The 18534-nt window shown below is 62.3% G+C and overlaps 1 protein-coding gene across 1 annotated transcript; it reads left to right on the top strand.

The window, feature by feature from the left end:
* Nucleotides 1–2953: 2953 nt before the first annotated feature.
* CRYBB2 (crystallin beta B2) lies at nt 2954–5950 on the top strand (the record flags this gene model as incomplete). Its single annotated transcript, XM_084272299.1, has 5 exons — nt 2954–3010; nt 3701–3819; nt 4617–4749; nt 5166–5308; nt 5699–5950. 5 exons carry the CDS (start codon nt 2954–2956, stop codon nt 5865–5867), a joined length of 621 nt encoding a protein of 206 aa, XP_084128425.1. The 3' UTR covers nt 5868–5950.
* Nucleotides 5951–18534: the final 12584 nt, after the last annotated feature.

Raw genomic sequence — 18534 nt, 5'->3', positions numbered from 1 at the left:
GTGCAGAGCAAGTCTACGCAGCGCTGCGTGACAGCGGTGGCTTTCCAACCCCCCTGGGGTGTTGTGGCATGGTGTGCAGTCGGGGTGCTGAGTGCTGGGGACACCCCAGCCTGGGGGTGGTCACGGAGTGCTTGCTGGGGGGTTTCCCCCGACTCTCCCCCTTCCCAAAGCCTCTCCCTGGGTTTGGGGGGGCTCCATTCCTTCCCCACATCCTGCAGCCCAGTGGGCAGCCCCAGGGGCTTGGTGGGGGCTGCTGGTGTACCCCAGCCACACCGGGGGCTGTGCTCCCTGGGGATGATCTCTCTGGCATGGGGCAGCTGTTGGGGTGGCGAAGGTGGGGGCTGGAGGCCGGGGGTGGGCAAGGGGCTCAAGGCTGCCTGAGCGCTTGGTGCCCGTCCCCCACCAGCCGGTCCCTGCTTTGCTTTTAGGCCGGGGTCTGCAGCTGTTGAAGGTGAGTGGGGGGCCCTGCGTGGCAAATGCTGCTGCTGGGACAGTCTGTGGGGCTGCAGGTGCCTCTGGCATCACTGCTGCCCATGGAAGGAGGGAAAACCGCCCTGGCCTGGCACAGGGAGGGTGTCCCAGCCTGAGCACCGTGTCTGCTGCTCACTGAGGCGTGGGGGGGACGGGACGTGCGGATGGCAGCTGTGGGGACGTGTGTGTGCCCTGTGCTGGGGCCTGGGGCAGGACTGTGAGGGTCCTGAGCTGGGACCCCTCTGAATTAGGCTGGGAAGATGGGGGGCAGCGGCAGGGCCCCTGGGCTGTGCCATGGCTGGAGGTACAGGGGATGGAGGAGGATGATGGCAGGGCCAGCAGTGTTGTAAGCACTTGTTCACAAACCTGAACCCCCAAACCTGTCCAGGGCACAGCTGTGGCCCCTGTTGCCCCCAGGGCGGCAGTGGCAGGCCATGGGAACCGACCCCTCTGTGTGTCCCTGCCAGGGCTGGTAATGACCCTGTGTGGCCATCCCAGGGCTGAAGGAGCGGCCAGAGGTGCTGTGGGTGGGGGGTGTGGGGCACATCTGTAGGTCAGGGGCAGAAGATCACTGGTCTGAGCTTTGTTAACACCCTGTGCCACTTGCTGGGCTGACAGGGAGATGGATGCGGCTGCTCTGAGGGTGAGAGGGACTGGGGGTGCTGCACAGCACCCAGCATGTCCCACAGCTCTGTTGTCTCCCCGATGTGAAGCTCACTTTGCCGTGGCCAGCACGAGCCCACAGCCCTGTGTGTCCCCAGGCCAGCTGGCAGCACCAGGACCTTGCTGCTGCCCATGGCCCCCAGCCCTCCAGGCACAGCCTGGCTACAGGCACGCAGCCCAGGCTGGGAGCTGCCTCTGCCCTCAGCTTTGTCCTGCTGCAGCAGAGGGGCTCCTCATGCTGCTGCCCCTGTGGGCCTGGGACCCCTCTCAGGGACCCCAAAAGGGCGCAGGGGGTAGCGGTGAAGGAGCCAGGGTGTCCCCATGCTCGTGCTGAGGGTGCTGCCCCACAGCATCACTCCCCAGGGACCAGGCCTTGCCCCTTCCCAAAGCCCTGGGTCGGACAGGGAAGTCAGCGGTGGGAAGGGGCTCCCTCGGTGCCCCCAGGCTCAGGAGCCGGCGGGGTCCCTCCCGGCGGCGGCGGCAGCGGGGCCGAGCCAGCCGCCCCGCAGGGATTTGAAGGCTCGTTCCATCACGCATGGGAAGAGCCCACCTCAGCAGATTTCGGGGGTCCCAGCGGCGGGGCGGCCCGGTGGTTTGTTGGAGGGATCAAGTCCCTGGCTCCAAAACTCCTGAAGCAGGGCTGGCGGGCGCTTTGTTCGCCGGGGTCTTGGCACGCGTTGGGCTGATGCATGCAAAGTCCAAAGCTCCTTGCCAACAGACCCAACAAAGCGGGCGGCTGGGATGTGAAAGCTCATGAAATAACTCCCCGGCTTGGCGTTTGGGGAGACAAAGGCCGCGGCCCATCAGCTGACCTGGGTTTTCATTGGGCTTTAATCCGGCATTCTCGCTGTGAGTCACCCCTCAGCCAGTCCCTCCGTGGCTTTGGCACCGCTCTTCCGCGGCTCGGTATAAATTCTGCCCCTCGGCCCCAGCCCTGCACTGGCTCGAGCAGGTACTGGTATAACTGGTAAGGCTGTTCTGTGTATCGTCCTCCTTCTATTTGTCGTTCCTCCTCCTGGCCCCGGAGCTGGAGCTTCACCCCGCAGCGCCGGGCAGAGGAGTGGGGTGGCAGTGGGATGTGGGCACGCTGGGGCTGAGCCACAGGGGTGGTTCTGTCCCTGCAGCCTGGAGCTGGAGCCTTGCTGCCCAGCCATGGATTGGTGGTTGTTGTATTGGGAATGACCCGTTTCCAGCCAGTTTGGAGCCTGCTCGGGGGTCCTGCTGGGGATGGGATGGGATGGGATGGGATGGGATGGGATGGGATGGGATGGGATGGGATGGGATGGGATGGGATGGGGGCCCTTTGTAGGGGCAGCTGTGCCAGGTGGAGCAGGGGGCTCAGCACCAGTGACCTACACACACACGTATGGCTGGCAGCAGCCCTGGTGCGTTTCCTCGTCGCTCTGTTTGGGCACCCTTTGGGGAGGGGGACTCCTCAGGTGTCACTTGTGGGGCAGGGACAGCAGGACCCAGGGCTGGGAACCACTTGGGAATGCCCTGAGCTCACAGGTGCCCCTGCTCTGCGCTGGACACCCTTCACAGCTCCCATCAGGGGTGATGCTGTGCTGGGACCATGAGCTTGGGGAGGTTTGTGGTGCTGAGCAGCCCCAAGTCTGGAGTCACTGGTTCCAGTGAACCTAGCCTGTGCCTGCCCTACTCCCAGCCTCCCCTTCCCCTTTCCGTGTGACTGGGGAGCAGCCAGTGCTGGGCAGGCTGTGGGGTACGGGTGGGGGGCACAGACACGGGGCCATGAGCGCAGACCCTTGGTGGCAGCTTTTAACCTGCTGGTTTCCTCCCAAGGCAGTGGACATCCCAGCTGATGATGGCTTCCGAGCACCAGATGCCAGCCTCCAAGCAGCAGCCAGCCAGCTCCAAGGTCAGTGTGGGGCTGGGGCACCCTTAACCTTGTTGGGCACCCAAATCTTCCCCCTGGGATGTCTTGGGGCCCCCCCCAGGCTGGGATCAGCTGAGCTGGCACCATGCAGCCCCTTGCCAGCGCCCCACAACGCTCCCGGCTGGTGCTGAGCATCACTGAGCTGCTTGCAGAGGGATGAAGGGATGGGGAACGGGGTGGGAGCTGTGTGGGATATCACTGGCATCCCACAGCCCCAGTGCAGACAGAGAGGGTGGGATCAGATCAGTCCCGAATCTCCCACCATCTCTGCAGACCCAGCAGCTCTGCTGACCCGTGAAACGTGTGCTGAGCTGGCAGTGCTCAGCCCTGGGGCTGCCTGGCTGCCTTCCCCATGTGTGCTGGGCGCCCCGCTCACTGTGTCCTGCTGGCAGCCATGGGGCTCCAGCTGAAGCCTGGGCTGCTCAGCCCTTTGGTGAGCTCAGGCATCCCTCTGCCAGCAGCACCCAGGCGCTGGGCTGGCTCCACAGGCACAGGGAGACACCCAGGAGCGATGGAAACACTGGATCGTGCTAGAAGGCTCGTTAAAACCCACTGAAGTGCAGGGTCTGGGGGGCAGGGAGAGGTTTAGGCTGCAGCAGTGTGGTGGCTGGGCACACTGTGTGTGTTCCCATGGCACCAGGCCCCTGCTCTGAGGCTCCTGCTCTCTTCCAGATTGCCATCTTCGAGCAGGAGAACTTCCAGGGCCGCTGCCATGAGCTCAGTGGTGCCTGTCCCAACCTGAAGGAAGCTGGTGTGGACAAAGTGGGCTCCATCCTCGTGCACTCTGGACCGTACGTACTGGGGAGGGCTGGGGGGGGGGGTGCTGGGGTGTGGAGGGGGTGTCAGCACCAGTACCACGCTGTGGGTTTCGTCTGGCCAGCGCTGCTGGGATGTTTGCCCACCTCTCCCCCTTATCCCATTGGGTGCCCGGTGCCAGTGGGTGAGCAGGGGGTGCCAGTGTCCCCAGGGCCAGCTGGTGTCCCCCAAGGTGGCTCAGCGGGGGGATGCTGGGGGGTGCATGGATGGCATGGATGACAGTGGTGCCCATGGTTTGGTTTCCTTCCTTTCAGGCACAGGGATGGGTGGGAATGGCACCATCCCCCTGGGGTGTGCGGTGCTGCTGGCAGCATCTCCCACTCCCCCTGTCCAGCTGCTGACCCCTGTGTGTGCTGGCAGAGGGGGCTGTGGGGCTCCAGGCAATGGGGAGCCCCTGAAAAGCACCTGGGGAAGCTCCAGGCAGGTTCCCTGCCTGTGCCCCATGGCCACAGGGCTGCTGCAGAGCACCCCTGCAGCACCAAATCCTGTCTGGGATGTGCGGGTGCACCCACCCTGTGGGTCCCCGGGGATCAGGGCTGGGCAGCCTCCACGTCTGAGCATCCATCCGGCCACGCTGGTGCTCCAGAGAGCCAGCAGAGCCCCGGGACGGGCTGGGCCAGGCACGGGTGAGGGATGGAGCGGGGCTGCCAGCACCTCAGCAGCACCCCGCACTCCTCCCGTGTTCCCAGGGGAGCAGAGGGACCTGTGCTCTGCCCCAGGGCACAGCCGGGGGCTCGGCCCCCTCTGAAGCCCCTTCCCCGCTCTCTTCCAGCTGGGTGGGCTACGAGCAGGCAAGCTGCAAGGGGGAGCAGTTTGTGTTTGAGAAGGGGGAGTACCCCCGCTGGGACTCCTGGACCAACAGCCGGAGAAGCGACAGCATCACTTCCCTGAGACCCATCAAAGTGGTGAGAGCACCCAGACAGCCACTACCCACCCGCCAGACCAAGGTCTGCAGCCAGAAGTCTTCCCCAGCCTTCCCCCGCCCTCCCCAGCCCCGCGGGCGGAGGGGCACCCCCTCCTGCGCACCCTCGCCCCAGCCCCGGGGGCCCGGGGAGCCGGTGGGGGGGTCGGAGGGAGCGTGGGGAACGGGGGGCAGCGGCAGACCCCCCCCCACCCACCCTGAGCCGTGGCTGCCCGCCGGTTCAGCCTGGCAGTGCCGGCGGGATGCGGAGCACCCCTGGGCATCGCCGGGAGCGGCGGCACAGGGTGCTGCCCCCTCGGCTGGGTTCCCCCCCACAGCCCTGGGCTTTGCCCCCCCTCTTACCCAACCCCCTGGGCGCCGGTGGGTGCTGATGCCCCGTTTCTGCTCTGCCCGCTGCAGGACAGCCAGGAGCACAAGATTGTTCTGTACGAGAACCCCAGCTTCACCGGCAAGAAGATCGAAATCATCGACGACGACGTGCCCAGCTTCCACGCGCACGGCTACCAGGAGAAGGTCTCGTCCGTGCGGGTCCAGAGCGGCACGTGAGTACCCTGGGGGCTGGTGGGACCCGTGGGGTCATAGAATCATAGAATGGGCTGGGTTGGAAGGGACCCCAAGGGTCACAGAGCTCCAACACCCCGCCACAGGCAGGGACACCAACCTCCAGGCCTGGAGCTACACAAGGTTGCCCAGGGCCCCAGCCAACCCGGCCTTGAACACCTCCAGGGTCGGGGAATCCACCCCCTCTCTGGGCAGCCCCTTCCAGCCCCTCACCACTCTTTCTGTAAAATACTTCCCCCTAATATCTCATCTAACCCTTCCCTCCTTTAGCTTTAGTCTGTTCCCCCTTGTCCTGCCAGGGCTTCGTGTGGGGGAGCAGCCTCGGCCGCGGTGCCAGTGTGTGACCCCCCCCCCCCCGTTTGCCTTGGCAGGTGGGTGGGATACCAGTACCCCGGCTACAGGGGCTACCAGTACCTGTTTGAGAAGGGGGACTACAAGGACAGCTCAGATTTCGGCGCTCAGCACCCCCAGATCCAGTCGGTCAGGCGCATCCGGGACATGCAGTGGCACCAGCGTGGCGCCTACCACCCCACCAACTAGAGCCCCCGGCCCCCCGTGCCGGGGTGTGGGGAGGGGAGCCAGCTCCTCCCCGGCCGCCGCTGTGCCCCCGCGGCCTCGCCTCCCGCCTCCCCCCGTGTGATTCACGCTGCTGCCGCAGCAACTGAATAAAGCTTGGAGTTTCAACGTCCTGGCTCTGGGCTCCCTCCTTCCTGGGGGGCATCCTGGTGGGATGCCCATCCTGACCCTGCGCTCCTGGGTAGGGATGGGGGGGGTCTGATGCTGCACCCCCAATGCCCTCAGTGGTCTGCCGGTGGCATCGCTGTGCTCACCAGTGGGTGCTGATAGACCCAGCTGCCTGGAGGGAGGTGAGCTGGGGGGCTCGGAGGAGGGATGGGAGATGGGGGATCCGGCCTGTGGGGCTCAGCCCTGTCTTGGAGTGCCTGGCCAAGGGCGAGCGGCTCCTCTGTGGCCAGCAAAGGTGTCCCCAAAGCACCATGGTGCTGGTGGCTTTGCCCTCTCGACCTGGGCACTTCTAAGCCAAGTCATTCCTTTAATCATTAGGCACTGTGAGCTTTGATTAGCCACGCTGCTTTGATTTAGCATCAATAATGCTAAAGAGAGCCGGGGCTCACAGGGAGAGGGGCTGCTCAGCCCTCCCCTGGCCACCCAGCTCCTGGGTGGGTCAGGACTCAGAGCTTTGGCACAGCCTGGCTCTGCAGGGTGATATTCCGAGCCCAAGGCCAGTGGTGCTTTGGCAGCGCTGCCCCAGCGTGACAAACTCTGTGCCACACTCAGGATGGTCCCAGACCTGGGAATTTCTCATGGAAATTGGGGTTTTCGTGGAAGTAGTGACACCCCCACCCTCAGCCCGTGCTGCTGGTGGGTGGGCACGGCCTCACCGGGGCATTTGGCTGTGAACTGTCAGTGGGAATCAGCATCTTCAGCGGGTGCAGAGATCCCAAGCAGCACCGAGTCGGGGAGCAGAGCCCTGTGGTGCCTGTGGCTGGGCACGGGGCAGCCCCCAGCAGCCACAGAGCCGGCTGTGAGCAGAGGGGAGCCTGGGGGGGGGGGGTGGGTGGGAAAGCACCGAAAGCAGAAGAGGAAAATGTGAGTGAGCCCAGAGGTGGCTGGGCTGGGACTTGTCGGGGGAATTTCCTCTACTGGGGGGGCTCTGGGGGTGCCCTCGGTCACCTTGGTGCAGCTTTGGGGTGGGTTTTCCCACCCACTCTGCCCTTCCTGCAGCAAAGGGACACAGTGATGCCCCCACCTCCCCTTTGGGTGCTGGCTGGGGGCATCACGTCCCCAGGATGCTGCTCCTCGCTGCTGGCCCCGAGTTTGGGGGGATTGGGGGGGAAGAGAGGGGCAGGACCTGACCCCCCAGCTGGGCACCTTGCTCTGGTGGGTGGGCTGGATCCTGCTTGTACCCTGGGGTGATGGTAGCACGTCGGGCAGGTGGTTTCTGCAGGGTTTGTGGAGGAGGAAATGTGTTTTCCTGATCAAGCAAGGGCCTGTGATGCACAGCAGCAGCTCCCGCTCTCACCAGTTATTCACCAGTAACCCCAGCCCCAAAACCTGCCCTCACTGGAGGAAGCTGCATCCCGCCCTGCCAGGGATGCTGCCAGGTGCCATCCGAGGGGCTGTGCTAGGACAGAGCACCAGGCTGCCCACGGAGGGACCCCCAGCTGGGGGGTGGCAGCTGGCGGCTGCTCCACCTCTCCCAGTGCCACCGGGCACCAGGGTGGGTGGCTGGGAAGGAGCTTGGCCGTGCTGCTGGCAGGTCCCAGCTGCCCTCTGAGGTGGGAGCAGCATTTTGCCCTGGTCGGGCTGCCAGCATCCCCGCTGGTCCCGGCTGCTGAGGGCAGGGATGGCTCCGCTTCCCCAGCTTGGCTGCGTTTCCATGCAGGAGGCAGATAACAAGCCCGGACCATCTGCCTGGCAGTGCAGGCGGCCCCGGCAGGGTGGGCAGATCTCCCAGTCCTCCCCCAGGCGTGGTCTTGGCCCGGAGAGGCAACAAGCTGGGTCTGGTCCGGGGAAGGAGAGAGGAGGCTCGTGGCGTGGTGACAGCCCGTCCCTGAGACCCCCGGGCAGCGCTGGGTCTCCAGAGGAGTGTCACCCTGTGCCAGGGGCTGTCAGGACACAGTGGGGGGTCTGACTCCCACCCAGCTTACCCAGCACTTGGAAGGTCACATACTCTCTGCGGTGGTCCCCAGCCCCAGGGCTGGTGGAGGGGGGCAGAGAGGGACCCCTGATGGTCCCTGCCCCGGCTGAGGGGTGGCTGCCCCATGGGAGTGGGGAAAGCCAGGTTCAGCTCTCAGGGGAGCGATGCCCAAGCGGCACGGAGCCGCCCTGGTTCTCCACATCCCAGCCCCCTGCATCTTCCCCGGCGTTTGGAGCCGGGTGTGTGGGGCTGGGGGAGGCAGCGTGGGCTCCTCAGGGGTGCTTCATCCTTCCAGCTCCCCACTCCCGTGGGGTAAACTGTGGGCACGGTGGGACCCGGGGCGGGGGCAGGACAGTGAGACAGGGATCCTGTCCAGCTCAGCAGTGGCACCATGCTGAGAGCTGCTGCCTGGCGCTTGAAGCTGAACAGACAGAGCTGGGGAGCCAGGGGTTTGGGGGTGAGGACCCCCGAACCCCACAGAAGCACCCCTGGCTTTGAGGGGGGGGGTTCACTGCCACCACCGCCCTGCGTGTTTCGGGGGCCGTGGCCACCCGAAAGGCCCCTCGGCACCCCCAGGCAGGCGCAGTCTCTGGCTCAGGGGGAGTTTTGCTTTTGTCAGTTGGAATTTTCTCCGAAGGATTTGTATCTTTTTGCCGTTCTATCCCCAAGCACAAGCTCACCCCACCCCACCCCCCCACGCTGCCGAGGTGCCATCTGGCCCCGCGCTCTCCTGCCGCCCGCCTTCCCCGGCATGGCCACAGCACTGCGGGGCCCCCGGGCACCCCGAGCTCTGTCTCTTGGCCCCTCTCCCCACCCCAGCCCCGGTGCTGCCCACCAGCCTGGCTGCGGGGAGGGGGGGGCGGTGGGTGCCGTCAGCAGCGGGAGCTGGTGATATTTCAGCGGCCCCACGGCGCTGCCGGCGGGTGGGTGGTTTTGCCGTCATGCCAATAGGCAGCAGAGCTAAAGCTGTTCTCCAGGCTGGCAAAGCGGGTTTCTCCCACCCAGGAAATACTGGGGAGAGTGTGGGGGGAGGGCTCAAAGCCCACTGCCACCATCAGCCCCCTCCCATGGCCCTTTCCTCCCATGCTTGTGGTGCATTCGGTGCTCAATGGGGTAGGGGAGGATCCCCAGGACCCTCTGCAGGTTAATCCCCCCCAGGTGCAGGACCTGCTGCCTGCAGAGGAAAACACAGCAGCAATTTGCATGGGGTAATTAATGCACCAATAGAGACAGCACAAATAATGCAACACCCCCACCCCCCCTGGCTAAATCACATCCCAGACCCAGGGGCCTTTTCTTTCCTGTTCCAGGTTGAGCATCAGCTGCTGTCTGTCCTTGGGATGTGTGTGATGGGGGGGTCTGTGCCTGGTGTGGGATGGGATGTGTGTGATGGGGTCTGTGCCTGGTGTGGGATGGGATGTGGGTGATGGGGGGGCTGTGCCTGGTGTGGGATGGGATGTGTGTGATGGGGGGGCCGTGCCTGGTGTGGGATGGGATGTGTGTGATGGGATGTGTGTGATGGGGGGGCTGTGCCTGGTGTGTGATGGGATGTGTGTGATGGGGGGTCTGTGCTCAGTGTGGGATGGGATGTGTGTGAGGGGGGGGCCGTGCCTGGTGTGGGATGGGATGTGTGTGAGGGGGGGGCCGTGCCTGGTGTGGGATGGGATGTGTGGAGGGGGGGGCTGTGCCTGGTGTGGGATGGGATGTGTGGAGGGGGGGGCTGTGCCTGGTGTGTGCCTGCTGCCTGGCAGGGAGGAAGCAGACACGAGGAAGAGATGGAGACGTGTCCCTGTGCTCACACCCGTGTCCCTCTGCCACCTCTGTGTGCCCACCCAGCGCCGGCAGCTGGGTGAATCCCCCCCATCACGTGCAGGGTGCTGAGAAGCACCAAGGTTGGGGGAATCATCAGCTGAAACCCGTTAGTCTTGACACACGATGGAATGCTGCTGCCTCTGCCTCTGCTGCGGCGTCAGGGGGGGAGGAGCTCCATCCCTCTGCAGCCGGGGTGCGTCGGCACCGAACGCGCCGTGCCGAGTGCTGGGGGCTTGGGGGGGGCTCAGGGGGCTTTGGCCTTTGAAAATTGTCACTATTGCTCCGTTTGATTCTCCAGCTGCTGGAGCCAGACGATTGCAGGAGATTCTGAGCTTTATTTTTGCTTATTTGAATTAGATTGAGCCCCTCAGCTCGTGCTTGTGCACACACAGACCCAGCACGGACACTGGGAGGAGGAAGAGAAGATCAGCCCAGTGATGAAGCCTTGCGGGTCTCAGGCAGGTTGGGGATTTATCAGCACTCAGCCTGTGGAAAAGTCATCTCACCTCTGATTAATGTGAAAGCTGGGACAGGAGCTGAATTACCCACTGTGATTCTTCCAGCTGAGAGAGGAGCATCTCCCCGGCTGGCTGAGGGAGGCGAGGTGATGGGATGCTGCCCCGGGGTGATGGGGAGCAGCAGGGCTGGGTGCTGCTCCCAAGGGCTGCTGCTGCCTTGGTTTTCCTCCTCTTCTCCTTAGGGAAAACGTCTGGGGAGAAAAGCAGCTGCTGTGAACGAGGGGACCTGCTTCATGGTGGGTCCTGGCACCTTGCTGGCTGGGGGGCTGGGGGTACGAGGGGTTTGTGGGGGTGTGTGGGGGTTGTGGGGGTGTGTGGGGGTGCCATGTAATTATTTTCCCATCACAGGCTCTGAACACTGCAGCCACAACATGGGATTCAAAGTGGGAAGGAACTAAGCTGGGACTGCTGGACCCCAGGACGGCTCCTCCTGTCTCACCAGGGCTGCACAGGTCAGCAGAGGAGATGGTCTGTATTTATAGGTGACACCAGGTCCCGCCCAGCATCCCGTGAGACAGACGCATCCTGATCACCTCGTGGTACCCAGAGCTCTGCACTGTGCTGGGAGCGGGCGGATGCTCTTGTCCCGAATGTCAGGATCCCCCCCTCTCCCATCCCTCCTGCTTGCTCTGGCTCCTGCCATCGGCCTGACAAGCTCTGCCCCTTCCTGGGCTTCTGTCAGCAAGTACAGCCCCGGCCAGTGGAAATGCTAATTAAGAAGCATCCCTTCTTCAAAGGCCAGGATTGGAAACAGCCACATGGAGACATAATGGGATTAAAATGCATCAGGGGATTACAGCAGCGGGGAGGACACGGAGAGGCTGCTCCACCACGGGCCCTCCCTCCCTCGGTGTGTTTTTCCTGGTGCTGGATTATGAAACACTCAGGACAACCCCCAAATGCTTTAATAATCTGAAGAGCCGATGGTGCACACCGGGAAACACCAGGTGGGCTGCAGCCAGGGGTGAGGAGCATCCCACGTCCCCCTGCCCAGTGCAGGGGCTGCTGGCACCTTCGTGCCGTGACTCTGCCGTTGGCATTGAGTGGCTGTACCCAGACACATCTGGAAAACAAAAAGGAAACGCCCTCTTTCCCTCTGGGAGAGTGGCCAGGGCAGCCCCCATGGCTTCCTCCCTTCCTCACCTCTCCACAGCCGGCAATTAAACCCCAGTGATTGGCAGCAAAAGCAGCATGGACCTGTCCCTTGTGCCCACGTGCCCCAACCTGGCTGGGCACTGGTCTTCATGTGGGGAGCAGAGGCTGGAGGGGGGGCATTGGAACAGGCTGCCCAGGGAGGGGCTGAGTCACCGCCCCTGGGTGTGTTTAAAAAAGGGGGGGATGAGGGGCTCAGGGATGTGGTTTAGCTCAGGATGGGATTGGTTGGACCTGATGATCTTAAAGGTATTTTCCAACCTTGTGATTCTGTGGAACTTTCTGTGAACAGGATCAGCCAACACCATGGTATCACTGGAGGCCACACAAGCCAGTGGTGGGCTCAGCATCAGCATGAAGGGCACAGAAACTGTCCCAGTGATGGCAGCTCCTGGGCAGCCTGCTCGGACACCGCGGCTCCGCACGGCCCAGGCGAGCGCATGGCAACCTAATGGGATTAACACGTATCACAGGGTTATGTTAGTGCTGCACAGAGCAGCTGCTGGGGATGCGCTTAGGGAACCAGGGGGAAACCAAAGATCACATTTCTCTCATTGGGGTGGCTGTATCCTTGCTTTATGTACTAGAATTCCTCCCTTTGCACCCTGGGTACTGTGCTGGAGCTGGTGCCCACCTGCTCTCCGCACGGTTCAGCTCACACAAGGAGGCAGCTCGTGCTGAGGTGAGTTTAAGCAATTTGGGACCAAACAGCCATGTGGGCAGCTGGTTCCTCCTGGAGCCGTGTCTCAGCCAGGGGTGCACCCCTCAGAGCTGGCTCTTCCTGGGTGCCCAGGAGTAGGAAGGGGTGGCCGTCCCCTCTGCCGCCTCTGCACTGGCTGGCAGGTCAGGCTGGTGCTGTGTGAGCAGAATGAGGTCCCTTGGGTGAGAGTCGGGGGTCCAGCTGCTGCAGGAGTGGGGCCAAACACCCCTGGGGTGCAGCACCAGAGGCTGTTCCCCTTGGCTGTATCCTCTGCTCGACGTTTGGCCTCTGGAAAAACACAGAGCAACGCGTTAGGAAGCTCAGGGCAGGGAGAGAAGGGGGATCCCATGTGTCCTGCACCCCCCCCAGCTCACAGCGCCCGGTCCCCCCGCCCCATCCTGCGCACAGGGCTCCCCCACAGCTGGGGGGAGCCCAGCTCAGCTGATTCGGGGCTCCCCATCCCTCCAGCACCACAGCCATCCCCCCAGGGTGGTCCCCGGGCGCCAGCGGCGGGAGCCCTGCAGACAGTGGGGACATTCCTCAGCAAGCCCTGCAAACGGCACAGGGACGCGCCCGCTATTCTGGGATGCTCACACGCTCCAAGGCAAATGTCATTGATATGTAACATCCATTTAGGGAGCCGGTAATGAAGGCGTGCGGCGTGAGGAGGGAACCGCTCGCTTAGCAACCTTCCCGTCGCCTGACGTCTTCCCTGCGCAGCGCAGGATTGCTCCTGCCTCAGCCAGGAGAGCAAGATGCTGCTGGCAGCTGCCACAAGAGGGGCGGGGGGGGGGGGGGGGCAGTTAACTGAAGGACACACCAGCTCCCATCACGTCTAATTCGGGTTGTGGGGTTGTGCCTTGTGTTGGACCCCGGGCAGCCTCTGTGCCACGAGGGTGGTTCAGGTCCTGCTGCCTGTTGATGTGCCCCAGCACATTCCTCAGGGCTTCCTCTGCCCTTCCCGGGGTGGAAAGGAGCTGGGGCATGGTGGGGAGGGGATGGAGCCCTTTCAGGTTGGGGACTGAGGGGGAGAGCTGCAATCTCAGTTCCCCTAAGAGCTGCTGAGCTGTCAGGGTGTCCCTGCTGAGGGCAAGAGCAGCTGCAAACCCCTCCTGGCACCTTGTTCATGAAAAGCATCGTCTTGTCCCTGGAAGCAGATTGGAAAACAGCCCCTGCACCAGCCAGGCTTGGGCTGCCATGTGCCACATGTGGAGGTGAGAGGCACAGGTGTGTGCGGGGTGCTCTGGGTGTGTGGATGCTGTGGGTTTGAGGATGCTCTGGGTGTGCAGGGTGCTCTGGGTGTGCAGATGCTCTGGGTGTGAGGATGCTCTGGGTGTGCAGGGTGCTCTGGTTGTGTGGATGCTCTGGGTATGAGGCTGCTCTGGGTGTGCAGGGTGCTCTGGGCACTCTGGGCACACACTGGCAGCGGGGTGGCTGCAGGGAAGGAGAGCAGGGCTGTATCACATGGGGGGAGCTTCGGTCCTGGCTCACTCTGAGGTTTCAGGAAGATAAGCAATTAGGGGAGAGAGATTTACAGAAGATTAAGTCAGAGAGCAAAGTCCATTATCTGCTGAGAGGAGCTCCAAAGGAAGAGGCAGAGGCCGTGCTGAATGGGGAAGCAGGATGCTTTAACTGTTGATGCCCCTTCCCACACCGACCTGTACACAAGGGCCACAGCCATGGGGATGGTGGCTGCTGCAAGGACACCAGCACAGGTCCACAGGCTGCCTTTCCCTTGCTCCTTTGGGCCTGAGCCAGTCCTGATGGCCTCCTAACAGCCTGGCTGGGTGGGGAACGGGGCACGCACGATGGCAGCGCTCGGCTGGGGCCCTTTGCACACCCTTGGGTGCACCGTGCCTGCCACCCTGCAGCTCTCCCAGCAGCTGCCATGGAAAGGGCCACTTGCTGAGGCCCAGAGTCACAGAACTGTAGGGGTTGGAAGGGACCTTGAGGGATCACCAGCCTCTGCAGCCACGGCTGCCAATAGCCTGCGCTTCCCTGCATGCAGCCCAGGGGTGTTTAGTCCTTCCCTGCCCTGCCTGAAGGGGAATTGAAGCCAGTTTCACTGAAGCCAGGATCTTCTCTTCACCCCATCAGGGTGTGATCTGCTCTCAGCAGCGCTGGGTAAGGGCTGGGTCTCTCAGGGGACACACCACAGCACCCTGAGGTGCTTCTCACCCCACCACAGCTCACACAGAGCCAAAGATGCTGACCCCACGTGGCTGCAGCTCAGCAGAAAGATGCTCCTGAGGTCACTGGTGGGTTACGTGCTGTGCTTTCCCAACATGCACATCGCTCTGCCAATTGTCCCTTCTTCCCTGGGCAGGATGTCTTTGGGATGCTGCATCTCTCTGCTGGGATGTGGGATGGATCCCACCCAGCCATAGGCTCCCCAGGGGAGGAAGCCTCTGCTTTGCTGGGGTGCTGAGAGGACAGGTGAATTGTTTGGCACCTGGGGACGGCAGACAGGACGGGTTATGATCCTGTGGATCCTTCTGCTTCGTTGTCAGGCACCATGCAGCAGGAGCACAGCTTCACCCCCACGTCCTGAGCTCCTCATCCCCACAGACCCTTCCTGTGTGTCACTCCCGATGCCATGGACTCGGGTGCTGGCTCCTTCCCAGTATGGATGATGTCCCCAGCGTCCCCTGGCCCCGCCACCAGCACCATTCGCTCACCACCCCTGGGGTGAGGTGAGCCAGGCACCCCCACCTCACTGCCGTGCTCCTTCCCCTGGCTCTGTGTGGGTCCTGGGGACCTTTGCCACAAAGCCTGGTGGGTTTGGGGGGGGCAGCAGGCTTGTCCCATGCTGGTGGCTCTCTGGGCACCATGGCAGCTCCCCTGGGACCTGGGCACTGCCCACACCGAGGTGTCACCGCTCTCATCTCCTCCCCAACAGGAGAAGGCAGTAATTAACACTGCTGAGCACACATTTCTTCCCCAATTACCTCATTTACTCAGGGAATCAGATGCTCCAGTCTCCCATGGCTTCTCCCACCGCTGGGATCTTGTGGGATGTGAGGCTATTAATAGGAACCAATCTTTCCCTTTCTTCTCCTCGGGGCTACAGGGAGAAGAATCCAGACAAGGGCCCCTTTGATGTGATGGAAGTGCAAATAAACTCCACGCCGTTTGGTTCCCAAGCTGGCAGTGGATTCCTGAGGCTTCACCCTGTGTTTCTGGAGGGGTTTGGCTGCGGGAGGGCTCGGTCTGCAGCGCCAGGAGCAGGGCAGCTGAGGTGGAGGAGCTGCCTGTGGCACCACCGTGCTGCCACGGGCTGTGGAAAGCACCAGCTTGGTTCTGTTTTGCAGGGAGGGATGTTTTTTTCCCTCATTGAAATACAGAGTGATGCAGCCAAGTAGAAAAATTAGCAGTGTGATGGCTGGCTCTGGCAGCAGGACGTGGTTTCCCTTCTGTCTCCTGAGCAGCCTCAGAGGGGGGAATTTTCCTGTGTGGGTTTTAACCACAACGCCCAGGTAGGAGGAGAGGAGGGCTGGGACAGGGGTGGTGAGGGGCAGGGGGCTAGGCAGCCTGGCTTTCCCCTGGGGTTTGTTCCTCCCCCTGGTCCTGGGTGTGATGCTGATGCTCTTGGTGCCGGTGTGGCAGAGCTGTCCTGTGCTCACTGGGGATGCACTGGCACAGGGATGGGGGGGGACCGGTCACAGGGGACCATGGCTTTGGCTTCTGCCACCGTGCAGCTTCCAGCCACCACTGCTGTCACCTGTTTCACTGAAAGAGTTGGCAGGGCCTGGCACAGGCTGCCCAGGGATGTGGCTGAGTCACCTTCCCTGGGTGTGTTTAAAAAAGGGGAGATGAGGTGCTCAGGGCTGTGGTTTAGCTCAGGATGGGATTGGTTGGACTTGATGATCTTCCAAGGTCTTTTCCAGCCTTGTGATGCTGTGACATCAGGAGCTCAAGGCCAGCTCAGAGACCAGAGGTGGGGATATTGGATTCGGGTGAATGATCAGCCAGGGCAGCGAATGTCCATCTGTGAGCAAACAGACTGTGGACAAAAAGCCAGGGAGGAGAAATAACTAGAGAGCCATCCCCACAGAACGGGGGCTGCTTCCAAGGAGCGGATCCCACAGGTTTTGGAGCTGGCTGGCTTGGCTGGCTCCTCCTGGGCAGCCTCGCTGGTGGGGAAACCCACTCCCACTGCACCAGGGGCACTGGGCATGGCCCTGGGGCTGCCACCGTCCTGAGCGAGCCCCCAGCCCTGCCTGCCAGAGGTGTCTGTGTCCTTCTGACGTGCTCCTGCCACGGGCAGCAAACCCACCCTGGAGATGGGGGCTTTTATCCTCAGCACGATGTGATTTACCTTCTGCAAGACGTCGTGACAGCATCTGAATTAACTCCTGCCAGTTCAGTACTGGGACAGGTGTTGGGTTTTATCCTTCTGTCCCTCAAAATTTATAGCTAAATCAGTCAAATATTGATTTTTAATTTTTTTCCCCTTTATCATGTCCCCCAGGAGCCAGACCATGGGGCAGTGAGTGCTCAGTGGTTCCCTCCTGACATCTGCTCATCCGATCGCTCCCTGCAGGGAAAATGCTGCTTTAATGGTCCTCACATAAGGGGGTGACAGGGGGAGGTGGGGGGCTCCTCTGGGGCTCTGAGACATTCACTGTCACAGTCCTCACCAGCTTCCTCTGCTTTAAACTGTAGCATCACGCTCGGGGGGCTTTAAACCTCTGGGCTGGAAAGTCAGCTCTGAGCTGGGCACGAGTGGAGGAACCTCAGGGGTGTCCCTAGGATAGGGCAGGGGGGATGTGGGGGTCACTGCCCCACCTGCCCTGGCTCTCTCCAGGCATCTCTAACCCCATGGAGAGGCTTGTCCTGGTTCTGGCCAGGCCAGGTGAGCTGAGTTACCCTGGGATGTTCCCACAGCACCTGGCATCACTCCCCCATAAAAGGGGCTGGGAGGGGAGGGGTAAGGGTTTGGTGCCTCCAGAGCAGTCTGAGTGTGGTTGGGGTGTTGGGGCCAGCCGTCCATCTGTCTGTCCTTGCACTGTGCAGCACTCTGTAGTCATCAGGTGGGTAAGCTGCTCTGTGTTGTCCCTGTGTGTGTGTAGTTGGCTGTTGTTGTTCTATGCTCATGGTGCTGTTGTCAGTAACTGTCCCTATCCCACCCCATGGAGGCTCTGCCTGTCTCCCCTCTGGGAGGGAGCAAGTGATGCTCAGCTGCTGTTTGGGGCTGCAGTGAGCCCCTCCAGTAAGGCCTGAGCAAGATGCTCTGTCTGCATTGTGACTGAGCTGTAAGCTGAATTGTTTTGGGTGTGAGAGGGGCTTGAATGTCTCTTTGGCCCCCTCCTACCCTGTGACAACCTGTGCAGGGCAGCCCCTGTGGCAGAGGAACACAGGCTGGGTGCAAGCAGCACTGGGTGATGCTGCTTACAGGGCTGGGGGTTAGCTGGGGTGCCTGCTCTGCCCTTCCCCTGCAGCAGTGGGGGCTGCAGCCCCACCACCAGCATCACTCCTGGGCTCCAGCTGGCTGCCCCGGGTGGGTGCTGGGGTGGCTGTGGAGCAGGGACACTGTGCTCAGTGTCAGCACTCGGGGCACTCGTGTTTCCAGGGGGAAGTGAAGGTTTTGTGCCGTGCCTGTGGGGCTGGTGATGGCTGGTCAGGCACTCAGAGGGGCTTTACTTTGCCCTGGGTGGGTGGGCTCAGGGGAGGGGGCACACCAATGCCCCCCCTAGCCCTCCCCTTGCAGCTCAGCTATAAGCAAAGCAGTGCATGGTCCTCACTAACCATTCCTCCCAGTAACTGGTCTGGCTCAGCCCATCGGGTTTGGATTTTCAGCCACTCAAACCACCTCTGGATCTCGACATAAGCAGCGAGTGTGACCTGCTGGGGAGTGTCTGCTGCAGGGACTGCTGTGGTTGTGGCCCTGTGGCCAGTCCCCAGGACCCAGACCCCTTGGGTCCTCAGCCCCACTGTGACCCTGTTCCTTGGCAGCTTCACACCAAACTGCCTCCCCCCCAGCACTGTGCCCTGGGGAAGGGGCAGCAGAGACCCTCACCTGGTGCTTCCCCTTTAGCTGTAGGACAGAACCAAAGCGTGCTGGGGCTCCCCCCACACTCCCACCTCCCGTGGCGTGTCCCTGCTGTTGTGGCTTTGCTCTGTGTCTCACTGGAGCTGCTCACTGCCCTTTTTCCTTTCAAATGTCTGAGTTTGAGCTGTGCAAGCGTGGCTGTTTCTCAGAGCATCCCCTCCTGAAGGATCCCTTTGAAACAGGCTGGAAAAGGCAGCTGGAACCAGCTCACATCTCTGCCCTCTCACCAGCCCCACGCTTCCCACTACCTGGCACTGGGGTTGGAAGAGTTTTATCCCTCAAAATGAAGAGACTCCTTGTGTGTGTAACTTGGG

The sequence above is a fragment of the Gallinula chloropus genome (assembly GCF_964237585.1).
Source record: "Gallinula chloropus genome assembly, chromosome: 17".
Taxonomy (NCBI): Eukaryota; Metazoa; Chordata; class Aves; order Gruiformes; family Rallidae; genus Gallinula; species Gallinula chloropus.
The sequence above is the reverse complement of the archived record's forward strand: the minus strand, read 5'-3'. Positions and strand labels throughout refer to the sequence as shown.